The 19,384-nt window shown below is 47.8% G+C and overlaps 1 protein-coding gene across 3 annotated transcripts in view; it reads left to right on the forward strand.

Moving 5' to 3' along the window:
* VPS53 (VPS53 subunit of GARP complex) overlaps nt 1–15,139 on the forward strand; it is a 138,424-nt gene extending 123,285 nt beyond the window's left edge. For 2 of the 3 annotated variants that reach the window (XM_053662721.1, XM_053662722.1), the window contains exons 19-21: nt 9,445–9,582; nt 11,397–11,501; nt 11,986–15,139. In XM_053662721.1, coding sequence (XP_053518696.1) covers nt 9,445–9,582; nt 11,397–11,501; nt 11,986–12,156 — 414 coding nt within the window. In that variant the 3' untranslated portion in view covers nt 12,157–15,139. The remainder of the gene's footprint in view (nt 1–9,444; nt 9,583–11,396; nt 11,502–11,985) is intronic. The other variant, XM_053662720.1, reaches the window with a different exon arrangement.
* The last annotated feature ends 4,245 nt before the right edge of the window (nt 15,140–19,384 follow it).

The following is a 19,384-nucleotide window of genomic DNA, read 5'->3' on the forward strand; positions in this document are numbered from 1 at the left end:
TTGTGGGATTTGCAGGTCGTTAATCAATCTTACAGCCATGGTATCTATGGCTACATGCACAGCAGATATGGAATCCATTCGTACAAACTTACCAGGGAGGGAGCAGAACAATAAGGTGTGGGGAAAAGAGCCCCGAGATGTGGGGTCCAGTCCCTCCGCTGCTATTAACGGTCCTGGTGACCGGAGAAGCCGCTGCTTCTCTGCTCTGGGCTCAGTTTCGCTGTGTTTAAACGAGAGCACTGAACCAGACACTCTCACACGCCTTTCCTGGGTCTGTCACATTATGGAGTTTTGAGCAATATTACTCATGTCTGCGAAGTCACCTTGTATTCCTTTGTAGCATTGTTACAGAACAGACGGTGGGGGGCGGTGAACAATATACTGTTACCGAATTGACTCCCACCTTTTGCTCCAGGGGTTCCCCCCCCACCCCCACCCCCCATACCAGGTTTCCCTTACCTGCCGCCAGGGAAAGGTATCTCTCAATGCCAGAAGTTGAAAAGGGAAGGAATTATTTATTTAAAAGGTAGAGTAATGACTTAATGTCTTCATTAAAATACCGAAGTCCTTTAGAATACCCACAAACACACAGGCCTTCCTTCTCCCGCTGCCCAGTCTGGGGTACCGGGACTCAGGAAAAGAAGAAGAAGTCCGTGGTTCAGGCAGCCCCTCAGTTCCAGCACCATCAGCTGTGTTGCCACTCCAACCTCCTATTAATCCAAAGCCATGTGGCACCTTTTTTAAAAAAAAAAAAATTATTTTTTTTTAGAGAGAGGGGAAGGGAAGGAGAAAGAGAGGGAGAGAAACATTAATGTGTGGTTGCCTCTTACATGGCCCACACTGGGGACCTGGCCTGCAATCCAGGCATGTGCCCTGACTGGGAATCAAACCAGTGACCCTTTGGTTCACAGCCCATGTTCAATCCACTGAGCTATACCAGCCAGGGCATGTGGCACCTTCTCATGGCCCACCAGCAAGAGTCCTTTCACCCCTTCCCTTCCCAGCAAGGTCTCTCCTGCTACCTAAGCCACCTGGCAAAAGGGGGCATCCCAAAGCCGCATGGTCCTGACTCTCGCTGAAGCCACAGGGTCCCAACAAACCATCGTGGCTACCACACCTGAGTTTAAATCCCAGTGCCAATCTTTCTCTGCAGCCCCATTTCCATCTCCTCACACAGTTAGTTATACCTGCCAGCGTTCCCGTATTTTTCTAGCCTTTCTCGGCTGCCAAAGTAAGTCCGGGCAGGCGTGGCACCAATCATCTCCAAGCTCTTACGCAGGCTCTGTAACCAAGGGAGTTGCCTCCCAGTTACATCCTGGGTGGAAGTCTCTTCCATCCCCCTGACTCAAAGCATGACCACAGCTATTTAACATATTCATAAAGCCAGTTAAAGGTTATAGGTATGTTAAATGACCATGCCTGAGGTTATTTGCAGAACTGTTGCTATGCAAAACAGTTCTCCATGGACCTGCTCCATGTGTCCCATCCCCCAGTTCAGACCTGCGGGGGGTGAGGACATCCCATATTTTTTAAATATTTTCTGGATACTCCGAGTTCTGGACCCCATTACAAATCCTTCTTTGGGGTCCCCCTGGCTGCACCCTGTTACAGCACCTTTATATCTCATGTAGACTTTTTTATTTTGGTGAAACATGCAAAACATAGAATTTATCACGGTAACCATTTTAAGTGTACAGTTAAGTAATGTTAGGTACATTCACATTGCTGTTCTGCCCCCACACCTTCCACCTTCAGACCTTGTTCATCTTCCCAAACTGAAACTCCATTCCCATCAAACACTGACTCCCATTCTGTCCTCGTCCCCGGTCCTTGCAAACACCATTGCATTCTACTCTGTGTCTGTGAATATGACGACTCAGAGAACCTCAGAGCAGAGTCATACAACATTTGTCCTGTGTGTCTAGCTTATTTCACACTCTAGCATGTCTTCGGGGGTTATCCATGTTGTAACATGTTTCAGAATTTTCTTCTTTTTTAAGGCTGAATAATATTCCATTCTGTGTATATACCACATTTTGACCATATTGAATTCTAAATTCACCAAATTCAAAACCATGTGTAAAAAAATACATTTAAAGCAAATTTTAGATGTTTTTAAAAGCTCCGACACCAGGAAAGGGAAAAAGGGAGTCACAGTGATGTGTGCACCTTGTCGCTGCGGTGGGAAAAGTGAGACAGTGAGGTGGGTCTTCTCGGGTGCATCTCTTCCCCGGAAATCTCAGCATGGCAGTGTTTTGAAGCCCTCGTTTTAAAAACAAAACAAAACGTGGATTGATAAAATTTAATTCCCATATACGATAGATTTTTTAAAGTCTTAGCAAACTTAGGGACATGAGAAATTGTTAACTCCGATAAATCGTATATCCAAAAAATTGTGAGAGGATTATGGATTACATAGGTAAATTCATTTGTTAAGATCGCAAAAATAAGAATTGTATATTTCAATGTATGTAAACTTTACCTCAAAAAAATTAAGTGAGGTATAGGGAGTGATTAGAGTAGGGTTTCTCAAGCTTTGCATTACTGACTTTTTTGAAATATATTTTATTGATTATGCTATTACAGTTGTCCCACTTTATTTCCTCTCCTTTATCCCTCTCTGCCCTGCACCCCTCCTCCCACCAGCATTCCCCCCACCCCCTTTGTTCATGTCCATGAATCTCACATGTAAGTTCTTTGGTTTCTTCATTTCCTATGCTGTTCTTAACCTCCGCCTGTCTATTCTGTACCTGCCAATTATGCTTCTTGTTCCCTGTATCTTTTCCCCCATTCTGCCCGCACTCCCTGCCTGCTGCTAACCCTCCACGTGATCTCCATTTCTGTGATTCTGTTCCTGCTCTAGTTGTTTGCTTAGTTTGTTTTTGTTTTTGTTTTTTTAGGTTCAGTTGTTGATACTTGTGAGTTTGTTGTCATTTTACTGTCCATAGTTTTGATCTCTTTCTTAGATAAGTCTCTTTAACATTTCATATAATAAGGGCTTGGTGATAATGAACTCCTTTAACTTTACCTTATCTGGGAGGCACTTTATCTGCCCTTCCATTCTAAATGAAAGCTTTGCTGTACAGAGCAATCTTGGATGTAGGTCCTTGCCTTTCATGACTTGGAATACTTCTTTCCAGCCCCTTCTTGCCTGCAAGGTTTCTTCTGAGAAATCAGCTGGTGGTCTTATGGGCACTCCCTTGTAGGTAACTGTCTCCTTTTGTCTTGCTGCTTTTAAGATTCTCTCCTTCTCTTTAATCTTGGCTGATGTAATTATGATGTGCCTTGGTGTGTGCTTCCTTGGGTTCAACTTCTTTGGGACTCTCTGAACTTCCTGATCTTCCTGGAAGTCTATTTCCTTTGCCAGTTTGGGGAAGTTCTCCTTATTTGTTCAAATAGCTTTCCCACTTGTTGCTCTTCCTCTCCCCCTTCTAGCACCCCATATGATTCAGATATTGGAATGTTTAAAGTTGTCCCAGAGGTTATTAAGCTTCTCCTCATTTTTTAAAATTCTTGTTTCTTTATTTCTTCCTTCTGGTCCAAACTGTTTATTTGCGTCCCAGTTTCCTTCCCATCACTCTTGGTTCCATGTATATTTTCCTTTATTTCACTTTTCATAGCTTTCACTTTTCCTTTCTTTTGCGACTGTACTCAACCATTTCTGTGAGCATCCTGATTACCAGTGTTTTGAACTGTGTATCTGATAGGTTGGCTATCTCTTCATTGATTAGTTGTGTTTTTTCTGGAGCTTTGATCTGTTCTTTCATTTGGGCTATGTTTTTTTTCTCTCTGTGGGCCTATTATGTAGTAAGGGGCAGAGCCTTAGGTATTTGCCAGAGTGGGGTAACCCAGGTCTTTTCATTGTGGCACTGGATGTGGGGGAGGGGTCAGAGAGGGAGCAATGCCACTTGATCAGCTCTGCTGGCTTTCAGTCACTTCCCCCGCTACCCACAAGCAAATTGTATCCTTCTGGTGCTGATTCCTGGGTGGGTGGTTTTGTATATGCTCAGGACCACCCTTGTGTTCCTGTGTTCTAGGACCCTGTGGGTCTCTCCTACAAACTCTCCTGTGAGGCGGGGAGTTTCTCCCACTGCAAAAACCCCCACAGGATTTTATAGTCAGAAACTTTGAGACTTTATTTCTCTGAGCTGGAACCCTGGGTTGCACAATCTGTCCCACTCCGCAGTTGTTCCTCCTGGTTTTTCCGCACACAAGTGTGGGACTGTGGGGTCCACCAGCCGCTGCCTCACCTTCCTGGTCCTCCAGCCGCCAGCTTGTCATGGGTCCTCTCCACCCCAGCTGCCCCTCTCTGCCCCTCCTACCAGTCTGGATGAATGTTTCTTCTTTCAGTCTTTGGTTGTTGGACTTCAACAGAGTTCGATTTTCTGGCAGTTCTGCTTGGGTTTTGTTTTTAAATTGGTTGTCTTTCTTTTGGTTGTGGGAGGAGGCACAATGTATCTATCTACACCTCCATTTTTGCCGGAAGCATTATAGACATTTTGAGCCAGAGAATCTGTTGTCGTGGGGGCTGTCCTGCATGTTACAGGGTGTTTAGCAGCATCCCTTACCACTGCTCACTAGTTGCCAGCAACACCCTGCCAGTTCAGAGAACCAAAAATGTCTCTCCGGACATTGGCAGATATCTTGTAGGGGGTTAGCGGGTGAACCAAATCACCCTCAGTAGAGAGCCACAAGATTAGTCAGAGATGAAACCAGATAAGAATGACAGAATGCCTTTGGCTGTTTCAGCTGAGTGATGGGGGCATAAGGGTTCACTGTATTATTGTGTTTACTTAGTGTGTGTCTGAAACTCTCCACAATAACAAGATTTAGAAATAATAATAGTGGTCCACTCATGTGTAATCCAAAATAAAATTTTATTTTACAGTTGACACAAAACTTCTGTACTTCTGCACTTAAACTAGCTTCCCTCTAGATCTGCCGATCGTAGAACTTATTTTCAGAAAAGGTGACCTGTGCGTCCTCGTGTGCAGGAGCTTCTGCCCAGACACTAGAGCTTTCTCCCTCTTGCTCAGCCCTTTTCTCTTTCTGAAGAGGTTTTTGAGTCTGATCCACCCAACCACTTACTTTTCTCGGTCTGATTAGTGCTGGCCCGTCTTGCTTTCCATGAGACCAGCCTTCCCCCTGAGAGCTTGAGGCCTCTTCTATCTCTCGGTCAGAAGACTGCTCCCTTGGTGCCACCCACAGCAGCCGGGGGTCCGGTGCGGCCGCGCTCCAGGCGCCTTCACAGCCGTCAGCAGGGCCACCAGGGACCTGGAGAGGGGAGGGCCGAGCAAGCTAGTGAAATACTAAGTGAATCAGTTAACGAAAAAAAGTACAGTGAGTATCATGGTTAATGGTCAAATATAGAAAGATTTTTCTCTGAAAGATACTTTAAATTATTGATTTTAGGGAGAGGAAGCAGGGAAAGGAGTGTGAAACATCAGTTTTTGTTGTTCCACTTACAGATGCACTCACTGGTTGATTTTTGTACGTGTCCAGACCAGGGGTCGAACCCACAACCTTGGTGTGTAGGGACAGTGCTCTAATGAACCGAGGTACCCAGCCAGGGCAGAAGATTTTTCTCTTCTGACATTAGGAATAAAACAAGATGTCTGCTGCCACCATTTCTGTCCCACATGGCCCTGAAGTGCCAGTCAGAACAATAAGGCAAAAAAAAAAATCTTTTTAAAGAAATAAAATGTATACAGATTAGAAAGGAAGAAACAACACTGTGATTTTTAACAGAGAACATGTTCTCTTCTGGTCGGCACTTCCCCTTCCTCCCAGCAAAGTCGGGCCCTCCTCTGCCCTCTGTCGCTGAGAGAGAGGGGAGGGCATGGCCCGCGCACTCGGCACCTTGAACCGCTGCTTGGCGCTGCCTTACTGATGGCATTCACAGCACATACGTGGTTCTTGACCTTCTAGCAGTGTGTCTCTGTCTTCCCTACTCCAGGTTTTCATCACTACCGACACTCACAGTGGCCCCCCAAGCACAGGAGGAACACTAAGGAGTAAACCCCTCGGAACTTTCCATTGCTGGGTGATGCTCACCTTTCCCAGGTGCAGCATGCCGGCCGGCCCTGTGCCCCAGCATCCCTGCAACAACATGAGCCACGCCACTCCAGAAATTAGCGCTGAGGCTCAAACAGATTTGGCTGATGGCCCCCTCTTGCCCAATGCCTCAGGCCTCAGGAGGGGAACTATGAGCTATTTGCAAAGAGGGAGAGCAGCAGATTTTCCTGGTCAGTGGGGCCTTTCACCTTCACCTCCTACAGACAGCTGCTCTCTGTCAGACTGGCGCCTGCCTTTTGGGACTACATTGCCTTCTGTAAAACCGAAGGCTGAGGTTTCCATGCCTTCATGTCTGGTGTGGACAGAGTCTCGTTGACTGGACAAGGATTGAAAACGTTATATCGCAAGATATGGTAGACTGTGGGAAATTATGTCTGGGTCATTCAAAATTCCTTCTGTCACTTAAACCTGTATAATTGTTTATACACATTCTGTATCTCTGGGGAACAGAATGTATAGAAAAAATAAGAAGAATCCCATATGTTTTAAAATATAATCATTGATTTTCTTTCCTACCAACAAATAATAGTAAGACATGACTTTGATTTTGACAAGACTCTGCAGATTTGCTACATGGAAAATAAAGTTAAATCCTCACCAGGCCTCAAATAACATACTTAAAAAAGAAGGAGAAGAAAGAAATATTCCCAGTTAATAAAAAAGTAGAGAAAATAATGTCAAGCATACTATCTCACCACTCAGTCAGATCTTAACATGTTCCTACATTTGCTTTGAATCTTCTTTATATAAAGTAAATCATTACCGTTACTGCTGAAGCCCCCGGGGCCCCTGTCCTGCCCTTTCCCTCCCTCCATGCCCAGGGGTAACTACTGTTCTGATTCTGATTTTTATCATTCCCATCTGTGTTTCGATATGTGCAAATGATTTGTTTTGATATGTTATGAATGATTCACAATGATACGTAATTTTGTTTTACTTATTTTTGAACTTTATAAAAATGGTACCATGCATATCATTTCCCCCATATGCTTTGTGTTGCTCGACATAACGTTTTGTGAGACTTATCCGTATCGATATATGTCATTTGGGTTCATTCAGTTTAACTTCAGTGTCATCTTCCATTGCATTTGTTTGTCCTTTGTACCGTTAATGACCATTTAGATTGTTTCGGTCTTTTGCTTTTACAAACAGTGAACGCAGGAAGTATTTTTTAATGTGGGCAAGACTCTCTCTAAAGGATATGAGTGCTGTTGTGGGTTATGCACCTCTTCAGACAGATATGAACCTGATACATATATGTAATATCTGATATAGGACCAATTATATATACTACATATATATAAATTCATTCGTATGTTGAATTTCCTCCTAAGGGCTTTTTAGTCTATACTCTCAGCATAAGTATGAATTTTTTTTTTAAGATTTTATTTATTTATCTTCAGAGGGGAAGGGAAGGAGAGAGGGAGAGAAACATCAATGTATGGTTGCCTTTCATGCATCCCCTGCTGGGAACTGGCCTGCAGGGAACTGGCCTGCAACCCAGGCATGTGCCCTGGCTGGGAATCGAACCGCAATCATGAGGTTCACAGGCCCGTGCTTAATCCACTGAGCTACACCAGCTAGGGCATAAGTATGAGTTTTATTGTAACATATCCATGCCAATTCTTGGCATTGCCAACCTTTTTACTTTTGCCTGTCTGAGGAGTATGAAATGATATGCAGTTGTGCTTTTAATTTGCATTTGTTGGATTACTAATAAGGTTAACCATCATTTCACATGCCCATGCGCACATGAGTTTCTGTTTTTGTGAATTGCCTATTCAGGTCTTTGCCCCCTGTTTTCGTTGCCATCACTATCGGGTTTGCTGGTCTTTTATACATTTGTAAAAATCTGTATGTGTTCTGAATATTATTCCTTTGCCAGTGTGGCAGGTAGTCTCTCCCAGTTTGTGTCCTTTTACTTTGTTTTTGTGTCTTTTGATATAGACTTATTTTAAATTAGGTTTTTCAGTCTTTCCTGTGTTTCACATTCTTCTCTATCCATAAGTCATAAAAATAATCACTCTTCTTAAAGGTTTTCTTTTTATTACCTAGAGTTTGATCTGCCTGGAATTCTGCATACTTCCTCTTTTGAGTCACGTGCAGGGTGACCTCTGAGGAAGGGCAGCGGTCATTTCCCATGGGCTCTGGGAAGCGTTCCGACTCTGAGCTCTTTGTAGGGCTCTGGGGCAGTCTCTGCTCATCTCCCCTCTGCATGCTTGGGCACCTTTCTCTGTGAGCCACGGCCTTTTCAAAAAACAAAAAAAAAACTAGGAAAGTAAGAATTTTCATCTCTGGAGACCTAGAAAATCCAAATGCCCTTGAACTTTCTTTGTCTACAGTTGAGTGACCTACCAAGTTCAGGCCATTGGCCACATTATTGCATGAAATTACTCTTTCCTTAGTGTAGCTTTCTCACCGCTTTTTAATTGAGGCTTTATTATTATTTTTGTCTATAAAATGGGACCAATAAATAACGACAGGCCAGAGTCCTTTAAATACTAAATGAGATGAAACATTCCCAGCCTCACTCTGGGCAGTTGGTGGGCGGTTGGGAAAGTTGATACCCTTCCAAACAATTTGCATTGAACAGAACAACAACAAGAAAGGGCAGATTGTGCTAAGAGACTGATGTTTAAATTTGGTTTAATCTCCTACATCTCCACTAGCATTCAGAGAAATTCAGATTACAGCAGTGCTGAGCGCAGTGTGTACCTGTTGAACAAGCGGGGCTTTTTTGAGTTTTCAGTGCCAGCAAAGCTGCAGTCAGCACCGCCGGCAGGTGCAGGCGGGCACGTTCTGCTCGGAACGCAGTTCAGGAAAGCAGCGCCAAGGGCCTCGAAAGTGTCCTTATCCTCTGATCTGTCCCAAAGACTCCGCCTAAGGAAGTACCATTGGTAGACCTGGAATTAAATGTATAAAGCTGTTTAGCGTTCATTATTTACAATAATCAAAACATAGAAAGAAATCAGAGGAGAATGGTTAAATATGCTGAAGTCGTACACACACACATACAGAGTACAGTATCACCTTTACAAGTCATGAGAATTTTAAAAACTGCCAAGGTGGAAAACTGGAATTCAAAAATTTCATATATTAAATGGAACAGGTCATAAAACTATGTACAGTATAATAATTCTAGGGTTTTTTATACACACACTGACTAGTGGGAATTGTACCACACTTACTATGGCTTCTTGTTATTTTTTCCTGGGTAATGGGAATTATAACAACATTTATTTTCCAAATTTCCTCCAGCGAGAATGTCATACATTTAAAATCAGGAAAATGCTATTATTAGTCAGCATGGGTGTAGTAGGTGCTGAGTGCACAGGACGTGGCTAGTAACGTTCCGCTTCGCTCCCGCAGCTGCTGCTGGACACCCATTCCCTGAAGATGGTCCTGCTCGATCTGCCTTCCATTGGCTCCCAGGTGGTAAGGAAAGCACCTGCCAGTTACACGAAGATCGTCGTGAAAGGCATGACCCGGGCGGAGATGATCCTCAAGGTGGGGCTCATGTCTTCGCTGGGGCTTCTGTTAAAGGGGGCTGGTCACCTGCTTGCTTATTCCAAGGAGTACTGGTTTTGAAATGACAGATGAGGGCCTGCCCCTTCCAGTCCCAAAGGGCTGTCCACACTCTGGCAGGACCAGGTTTAGGCCTCATCAGACATTGTTGAAAATCGGTGGACAATTCTTTGGGGGTCAGTGAATCTTCCTGACAAACGAATTCTTCATTGGAGTAGGGTTTCCTTGCAATAAGATTTGGCCAAAGTTGGAAGTTTGGCGGCATTGTCTCTGTGACTCAGTGTCTGAGGGGTCTCTCTGCTTCTCAGCCGCATTTCCAGTCCAACTGGCAGTTACTCCCTCCACAGGAGCCCCTTGGGCTTTCCCAACCCTGCAGCCATAAGGAACGCCAAACAGATGTGTCAGTAACTGACTCTAATCAGCTAATGGTTTTCTAGAGCCCCGTTTCACCAAGTACTATGTGTGGGGTGATGTTGCAAACGTCTGAGGCATTAAGCACCTGCATCCGATTTTCACCTGTGCTTGCTGAGACGCAAGGGGGCCTTTTGGAGAGAAATAGAGGACAAATGGAAGTATCATGAAAGCGCTAAAAATCCAGGGTCTGCAGGTTCATCAGGTCTCTCTCCCAAACAGAATGACTCCGATGGTAGCAGGAGGAAAAAAGTAGGTGTGGGACCCGAGACAGGTGGGCCTGGGTGAAGGTCTCGCACAGACCATGAGCTGGTGGCCTGAGGGGACCAGAAGCAGCCTGGTAATCAGCTTCCTCTGCAGCTGGTCTCCTCACCAGGAGGAGAGCGGAGTTTGGGGTTTATCTGCACAGAATTTTTTACTTTTCACAAATAACATATATTTTCTCCATGTTTCCTAAGTATAATAAAACATTTCCCTTAGTGAATTTGTACCTTAGGTACAAATATTTACGAAATAATTAACACCAGTTTTCCCAGATTAGCGTGATAGCAAACATGTGCTGAAACCATCTTGATTTTATTCCCAGACAGAAAAATAATCTTGAGTGTATTTGAATTGCTCAGAAAGAAAGTCATTAAAGTTCCATGTTTATTTTAAAAATGTGACTTCATCTTCGTTTCATGAATTTTGTACTTTGAAATGGGAGAATGACATTTAGACATTTCTGCAGAGAATTTCTGAGTGAACTACTCCTTGCCACTCTGAGTTACATGCTCAGGAATTCAAAACCAAACCAGTCTGCTGGAGGGAGCAAGTCAGACGCTGCATTTCAAAAGCAAAGGGAAATGAACGCAAGGGGTGTGAAGCCTTCCCTTCATTCTGCTTCTGTGTTACTTGGGTGTAGTTAAATGAAGTTCCAGATTTTAAGTCTTGAAAAGAGTGAGGCAGCTTTGGGGTTTGGGTTTTTGACAAAAATCTACCTAAATCAGGGCCTGTTGCTGCCCAGTCCTCGGGAATAATGATGTGTCGAGACACAAGGAGCAGGTGCCACGAAACCACGAGGTGTCTCTAGCAGGAGCCCCTCCAACACAGTTTCAGAGGGTCCTGATGTTTTAAAAACCACCTGGGACCCCCCCGTGGCCCTCCGAATTAGATTCTCCAGAGGGGAGACTTAGGAATCTGCACTTGAAAAGCAATCCAGGTGACTCTTATGATTCAACAAATTTAGGAAACTTTGCTCCGAGTGAATGTTGAGCTGAAAGAGGCCGTCTGCGTTTGAGATGGCTGCCGCCAAGGACGCCCTGCCGGTGGGCGGGCTGTGGCAGCGAGGCTGGCCCTCCAACCACCAGCCTCCCTTGAGAGCCCGCTCCCGTCTCCCTTTACAGGTGGTGATGGCCCCTCACGAACCCTCCGTGGTATTTGTTGACAACTACATCAAACTCCTTTCGGACTGCAACACAGAAACTTTCCAAAAGATACTGGACATGAAGGTTAGTTCAGTGTCTCCTTTCCTCCCCAACCACGGCCTTCTCACTCTCGGTGGCTCCTAATGGCGGGGGTGGGAGGTTGGGGGTGGTATGGCCCCGGGGAGCCTTCTCAAAGTGCACGTGCAGGCCCAGTGCTGCAGCCTTTTGAGGGGGCTCCGGGCAAGGGAACTCCCTGATTACCTCCCCGCCCAGCGAGAAGCGCTGCTCAGTGGCAGGAATGGAATGGAGTGTTACTCTCCCGCCCGTTTACCTGTGCGCTCTTCCCTCTCCAGCCCTTCCTTCTCTCCCACCCCGTTTCCTGTTTCTCTTCCTCTGCTTCTCTCCCAGGCTGCTTACCGCCCAGGCCCCGTGACTCCCCGGGAAGGCAGTGTTAGTCCTCAGCCCAGAGCTAACGTGCTGTTTGCAGGGCCTCAGCCCACAGCAGCCAGGTGCTACCCTTGCCCGTGGCGCCAGACCTCTGAGAGCGCCCTTTCTCTTTCCGCCCCAGGGGCTGAAGAGGAGCGAGCAGAGCGGCATGCTGGAACTCTTCCGCCAGAGGCTCCCCACCCCGCCCTCGGGGCCCGAAGGGCCCGGCTCACTGTCCCTCTTGGCTCCCACACCGGAACAGGAATCGTCCCGCATCCGCAAACTGGAGAAGCTAATTAAGAAGAGACTGTAGGAGCACTGGCCAGCAGCCCCCAGCACCCAGCCTCCTGGAAGCCCCCACCTCTCCTGCGCCCACCCTGACTCTCAGATTATGGACCTTGAAACTTCCCCGGACATCGGATTGTCAGTGTGCCTCCCCCACGCCCCGACTTAATCCCTGCCCTAAGGGGAGAAGCCAAGTTAAGGTCCCCGGTACAAAAAGGCAGTTTCACTGGCCTCTCATTCCCGCAGCAGAGGCAGCACTGGGTGAGACACTGTCACACTGGGCCGCTCTCAGCTGGTCAGTTGTCACTCTGCCGCCTCCCTCCCTCTGCTGTCGCGCCCCCTGGCGTGTGGCCCTCTTCCCTACCATGCACCTCTCCGGGCAGCGTGGGTGACCAGGCCTGTTTGGTCCTCCGTCTGCCACTGTTGGAGGCTGGCTCTCGGGGCCGCAGTTACCGGGGCTGCAGGTCACAGGCGTAGGTACCAGTCTTCCTTTATGAGGGAAATGGAGGCAGGAACTCTGCCGAGTGATCCCAGTTTGGGTACCTGTTTTGTTTCTGGTCCTTTTCGACTTGGCCGAGTGATCCCTGTCTTCTGACTTCTCATGAGTCTCCAATTCGCCCTGTCTGTACATCCAAGGGAAGATTTTCTCTGCCTCCCACGCAGGACTGGACACGCGAGGCCTCGGAAGCAGGTGCCGTCTGTGCCGTGGGCTCCTGGCCAGGGTGCGGGGCAGCCCCCGTCTGCCTGGGAGAGAGGGTTCTCAGCTTGGCACACTCACTGCGTGACATAAGGTTATTCCCTCCCGTTCTGCCCCTGACTTCTGGGTGCGGGGGTGCCTTCTGTGTAGGGAAACCAGGAAGTTTTCCTAGAAAAGAGTTCCTAGGCTTTCTCCTCAGACAAAGCTCTGGGGCAGCCCAGGAAGCCTCTGCCCTCTAGTGCCCTCCTAGCCGTCCATGTTCGAATCCAAAGTGCTTGGCAGAATTATCTGAAAACAACAAAGGAGGTGCGATACCGGAACGACATTACTTTATCACTAATGAAATAGAAGCTAGCCCGTGGGTCCTCGGGAACAGAACGCCGACCGTACAAACTCAGAGTGGGCACAGTCCAGAAGGCCCCCCGGCCCACCCGGCCGGCCCCCGCGGCTCCGGGCCAGCACAGCCGTGCGGGAAACACTGGCCTCGGAGCTGTGTCTGTCCTCGAGACCATCCCGCATCAGGGGAACAGGCTACAGAGTTGCCCTGGCTCGCCGGTCCCCTGGAGACCAAGCCTCTGGCAGCTGCCCCTGGACTCGGGGTGACTGGCAGCCTCAGTCAGCATTTGCTCAGGAATTGTGAACAGTGTGTTGGCCAGGCGGGGCGAGGGCTGAGGAGGAGGGTGGAGTTTTTTACAGAGAGTGCCTCAGGGTAACATTCAGCACGGAGGAAGTTCCCGAAACATTCACAAAAGTTGTGACGGTGATACAGTAGGAAACTTCAAGGTTTGGAAATCTGACCAGAAACTGACCGTTTCCCCCCTTGTCGTCCGCTGTAACGGCTCCTCAGCGTCCCCAGCTCTCCTCAGCCTGTCACCCAGACTCGGCCCACTGCCCCGGCCGTCCTCCGGGCCTCCTTTCTTCATCTGCCTCCAGCCTGTTGCTGGTCCACCTGACTCGTGCGTTGAGCATCTCGGGCTTGAGAACACTGAGAAGAAAATAAGTGGTGGAAGAAAGAGGTGTAGCCTCTAGCTGAGCTCAATTAGGAAAAGACGGCTGAGGGGGAAAAGTGCAGGCAGGGTGGGGAGGGGGGCGGAGAGCCCCGGCAGCTCAGTGGGCAGGCTTCGCTGTGCCCACGCGGCCCAGGTGCAGTTACAGACCTGGAGCCAGCTCTTCCCACTGGTGCGGGAAGGGGCAGCGGGCCTGCCTCCGGAGGGCACAGCCACCTCAGCATCGGTCTCGGTCCTGGTCCCGTCCCGAGGAGGCCGCCGCACCTGGTTCTCGCCACTCGGTGTCTGCAGACCCCCAATCCTTTTCTGGTTGGTTCGTAGGGAGCCATTTTCTGGATGTCTCCATAATGGCATTGAGATGTCAGCCCTGTTTTCTGCAGGTTGGTGGTCACCGCCAGGGAAGTTGCGCTCTCGATTTGTTGCAGCATCAGTGACGTCTGAGGACTCGGCGCACGTCAGCAGGAGTTGTGTGTTAAACATCCCAGTGAGGGAGTCTGAGTGCCCCTGTGCAGGAGCTGAGGGCCTGCATCGGGACCACCGGCGCCGGGCAAACACAAGTGTGGGGAGTCTGCATTTCTGGAGGGTTCCTTTGGTGATTTGACTCCTTGTTAAGAACCATTGTGATAGAAATTTGCCTTATTGAACGGTTCCTACAGCACATTTCCGTAAATGTGTATTTTTTCCAGCACTCTAAGCAAGCGAAACTACTGTGCAGTTGAACTGCACCCCAACACGGTAAAGATTCTTTGCTGATAGACAGCAGCATTCACTTTAAACTTGTGTCGATAGTAAGGATGAAGCCAGAAAATGGGCTGTCCTCCTACTCATTGGGATTCTTCCTGTTTTGATGAGCCAACCCCCAAAAGAAGTTTTATTTATTACTGTCATTTTGAAATAACATATGTAAAGGAGCAGACATTGATAAAAACGGTAGCGAACCACTCTGTTATTAAGCTAAACTTAGATATTGTTCATTCCTCAGAGTGTCTGTAGCCCTTAACGAAAAGTTTGAAGTCACTTTATATGATAAAAATAAATACTGGTAATTTACAATTGACAACAAGTTCACTGCTGTTTTTATTATGAACAGACTTCCTGAGAGCTGGCCGAGGGATGCCCAGGCTGGAGAGAGTTCTGTTTGGATCGTCACAGGGAACCACAAAGAAAAAGAACAGGGTGTTTTAGCCTCCTGATTCAGTTCTGGCATTGAGGCTAATTGCCACCACTCCTCCCTCTCTTGAAGAACAAAGAACCTAGAAATAGGAGCCTCGGTGACTCCTCAACGCAAACCAGGCCCACCAGGACTTAGCAGACTGCCAGGGACCAGTGAGGCAGTGATGGGCAGCCGGTCCCAGGCCACCGCCCAGTGCCAGCAGTGGGACACCAGCGGGGGAAATGCCCGCAGCCCACAGCTGGAAATGCCATCCTGCTCCCTAGGAAGAGAAGTCTCCAAAGTAACGAGCTTGCTTGAGGGTGAAAGCAAGCGTTTCACACTTCTTGTCCAGTCCGAGTGAGATCGCTAAAAATAAAATGATGAGAACTGCATCAGGCCACTTAAACAATGCCTCGGAAACAGGGCCACGTGAAAAGCTGGCGCGCAGAAAGAGTGCTCCTGGGTCCTATACAGTAACCAAACTCCCTGTCTCGTTCCAGTGGTTATCAGAATAGATAGCCTCCTGGGCCCTCAGAGTTTCTGCGGCTCTACCTCTGGGAGGTATCCATTTCCTTAAAGAGATTGCTTTTTTTGTGTAAATAGCTTTCATTTTCCCCATCTGGAAGTAATTTCTTGGTGCATATTGGAGCATGAAATGCTACAGTTAATTAAAGCTTACTGGGTGTCGTTTGCTAGGATGTATTTCCTTACCGTTGACAGAAAACAGAGTGGACCATATAGGAAAGAATTAGCAAGCCCGTGAACCTCGGGCTCGCCTCTGCCTGGGCGTCTGCCCTTCTCCCCAGCCAGGCTGTGCCCCTTCCCTGCCACCTGTGGAAGCAGCACCCGGCTCAGACACTGGTGTTCCTCACAAGGTCCTGGCACGTCCCGCTGCAGTGCAAATATCTGTAAATACGTGTAAAGTGCTCTGCTGCTGATTGGAAACCTTCCTGCGCCCTGAATTTCTCTCCTGTTTACTTTCCCACCTCACTGTTCGATCACAGCCTGCTTTTCCATGTGACTACCTAAGGGATTTCTCTCCTGTATGCAGTAGGTTAATCCTGCCTCCTTAATAACTGGGTGGGCATTCTGCAGTGAACTTTTTGGGAAGTCTGATGGCTCTTCCCACAGTGGAAAATGTGTGGCCGTGCTCCCATTAGGTTGGCTTCGAGATCATTACCCAGTTTCCATCCGTGGTTTTCACCAGCTCCCCACTTTAGCAGGGCAGGCAGGGATCAGTCTGGTGAGAAAAGAAACTCTTCCATATAAGCCACTGGGAACAGCAGTGCAAGATGATTTGCCTGTGAGGTTTTCTTCCCCACCTGTGTAACCGGGCGCAAGCGGTGGGATAAGAAGAATGTGCCCATTTGAAACAAAAGCAGCCTAGGACTGGAGACCTCTAAAGAGCCCCTGGTCTCCCAGTCCAGTTGCAGTGCTTGGATATCGGGCGAGCCCTTGACCCTCTGAGGCCCAGTTTTCAATCCGTGAAAAGGGATTATAACCAACAGGGCCGTGAAGGGCCCACAAGACCGGGTTGTGTACACAGGCTCTGTAAGCTGTGCAGCAGTGTAGGAAGTGATTAAGTTCATGGTCATTCGCCAAGCCTGACCCATGCGTCAGGCGGGTATACAACACCAGGCAGCCACAGGGCTGCTTCTTCCCTGGGGCGGGACTTGAATAAAATGCCCAGGTGAAGACATACCTGCTGTGTGCGGGCTGCATCCTCAGCATCGGGATAACCAGTCTTTGCCTTTTAAGAACGTGATTGTGATACCAACTTATCCAAGAGTTTTAAAAGACTCTCCATCCTCTATTCCTCTTGCCCCAGAAGCTGCTCTTTTCATAACATGTAGGGATAAACTTGCAGGCTCCGAGAGGAGAGCTTCCTCCCTCCCGGTGGTGTTGGCGGGCTTACCCATTGTGGAAAGTGGGGCATGTTCCCTCTGAATGCAAATTAGGAGGGTTGCTGAAGACTTCCTTCCAAAAAAAACTCTTTTTAATATGGTGTCTGCAGACCAGACTTCCAAGTGGCCATTCCTGGCAGGGACAAAATTCTTGACTGCACCCTTTTTTTTTTGTTTGTTTTCATCTACAATGCCCAAAAAATTCTAAGCAAAATTTTCTTGGGACAGGCTGGGAACCCTGAGGTTCACCACCTATTTGGATAACTGCAGTTGCTGTTCAGAGAAGTTTCAAGCCTTCCCAAGGCCGGCAGGCTCCCAGTAATCAGCTGGAAAGGACTCATCTGGCTCTTCAATCCCCTGTGGGTTGGTGATGCAGAGCAAGCTGGGCACTGGAGTGATGTTCAAGTGAAAACTGCTAATGCTTTGTCCCCTAGGAATGTCTGTCACTTCATCTGAGGGCTCTGGTAGCTTCTGCTCAATAAGTAAATGGAATTTGCACAATTGCCAGCCTCCTCCTGTTTGGGGGTAATTTTGCAACAAGTGAGACATCAACATCAGCTTCCCCACAAACCTCCCTCGACTTCTGGAGCCGAGAAAGGTATTTGCAAAGTGGACTGCAACTTTCAGGGGGCACCGGATGCAATGGCAAGAAACTCAAGCTTCTTCTTGTTCGCTTTGTGCTGGTGGAAAAGGAAGGCACTTGGAGGAGCAGGGATGCGTTCTCACTAGCTGCTAGAGAGACCGCATTCCAAGAATTCGTTACAAAGGAGTGACTCTGATTGGGCTACCAGAGCAGCCCCTGAAGAGCTTTAGCAGGCAAATGGGAAAAATACCAAATGTTGCCTGAAGAAAACGGGAGTTCACAGCAGAGACACTCCCACAACCTCCTACGCCCGCCTGCTTGCACGACTCTGACAGGATCCCCAGAGTCGGCTGGCTCTGCCAGAGGAGGGCCCTGATGGCAGTCAAGGTCAAGCTGGTTTAGCCTTGGGCCTTAGCTGCTGTCCAGCGACTGCCCGGCATGCAGAAAATTAGTATCTTTGATCGAGAGGGGGGGCTGAGAGGTCTGAGTCAGTCAGGGCTATCTGTGTACCCTGGGGGTCCAGGAGGGGGAGGGCACCAATACGGATGTCTGTGCCCCCTAAGATGCATTGTGATATCTCAGCAGATAAAAGCCCCTGTCGAGGAGGTGCGAGTGGCTCCATTTCGTAGATACGGACCCGGGGGCCTGGAGGGCCGGTGCTCCCAGGTGGCTGGGCCAGGGTTCGGCTCAGGCCTGGCTCTTTGCACTAGTGGTGGTTTTCAGTGTATGAGACACTGAGTTGCAGAGACTGACAGAAATATTGTATTTTATGAGTTCGAATATCTTTTAAAGCAAATCAGTAAGCACACTGAAACTATTTCAGCAAGCAGAAAGCATTTTATTTTTTAAAGATTTTATTTACTTATTTTAGAGGAGAAGGGAAGGAGAAAGAGAGGGAAACATCCATCAGTTGCCTCTCTCATGCGCCCTCACCGGTGGCCCTGCGACCCCTCGCTTTGTGGGATGACAACCAACTGAGCCACACAGGTCAGGATAATAGAAAGCATTTTATTATTTTTTAATTGTTTTTAATTTATTTATTAATTTTTTAAATATATATTTTTTATTTTTAAAGAGGAAGGGAAGGAGAAAGAGTGGGAGAGAAACATCAATGTGTGGTTGCCTCCCATGTGTCCCTCACGGGGGACCTGGCCTGCAACCCAGGCATGTGCCCTGACTGGGAATCGAACTGGCGACCCTTTGCTTCACAGGCCCGTGCTCAATCCACTGAGTCACAGCAGCCAGGGCAACATTTTAAATCTCAGTTTGCAGATGAGAATTTATGTATTTTGAATCTCTAGCATCCAATTTATTTCTGTGTCTTACTTTGGTTACATAGAATAGAGAAGTCATGATTCAATTCAGCTGAGAATTTGGAAACAGCTTATGTTTTCTTTTGTTTTTAACAGCCTTTCTTTCGAGTCCAGATACTCTTCAGCCGCAGGGATGTGACAAGGGCCCTTTGTTGGGAGGCTGCCATGGACTCAGAGGCCCTCGTCAGCACGAAGAGGGTCTTTCTCCCCTGACACGTTTGATGCCTATTGTGTTACTACAGTTTCGAATGTCCAGTTTTCAGAATAGGTTTACTTTATTGATTATGCCATTACAGTTGTTCTATTCCCCCCCTTCATTCCCCTCCACCCTGCACACCCCTCCCCCGTCATTCCCCCCCTTTAGTTTATGTCCACATGTCACAAGTTCTTTACATTCTGTATTTCCCCTACTATCCTTGCCCTCCCCCCTATTTTCTACCTACCGTCTATGCTACTTATTCTCTGTACCTTCTCCCCCCTTCTCCTCCTCCCACTCCCCTGTTGCTAACCCTCCATGTGATCTCCATTTCTATGTTTCCACTCCTGATCTAGCTGTCCTCATAGTTTGCTTTTGTTTTAGGTGTGGTTCTTAATATCTG

The sequence above is a fragment of the Artibeus jamaicensis genome, unplaced genomic scaffold (assembly GCF_021234435.1).
Source record: "Artibeus jamaicensis isolate MK-2021 breed Jamaican fruit bat unplaced genomic scaffold, CSHL_Jam_final contig_2790, whole genome shotgun sequence".
Classification (NCBI taxonomy): Eukaryota; Metazoa; Chordata; class Mammalia; order Chiroptera; family Phyllostomidae; genus Artibeus; species Artibeus jamaicensis.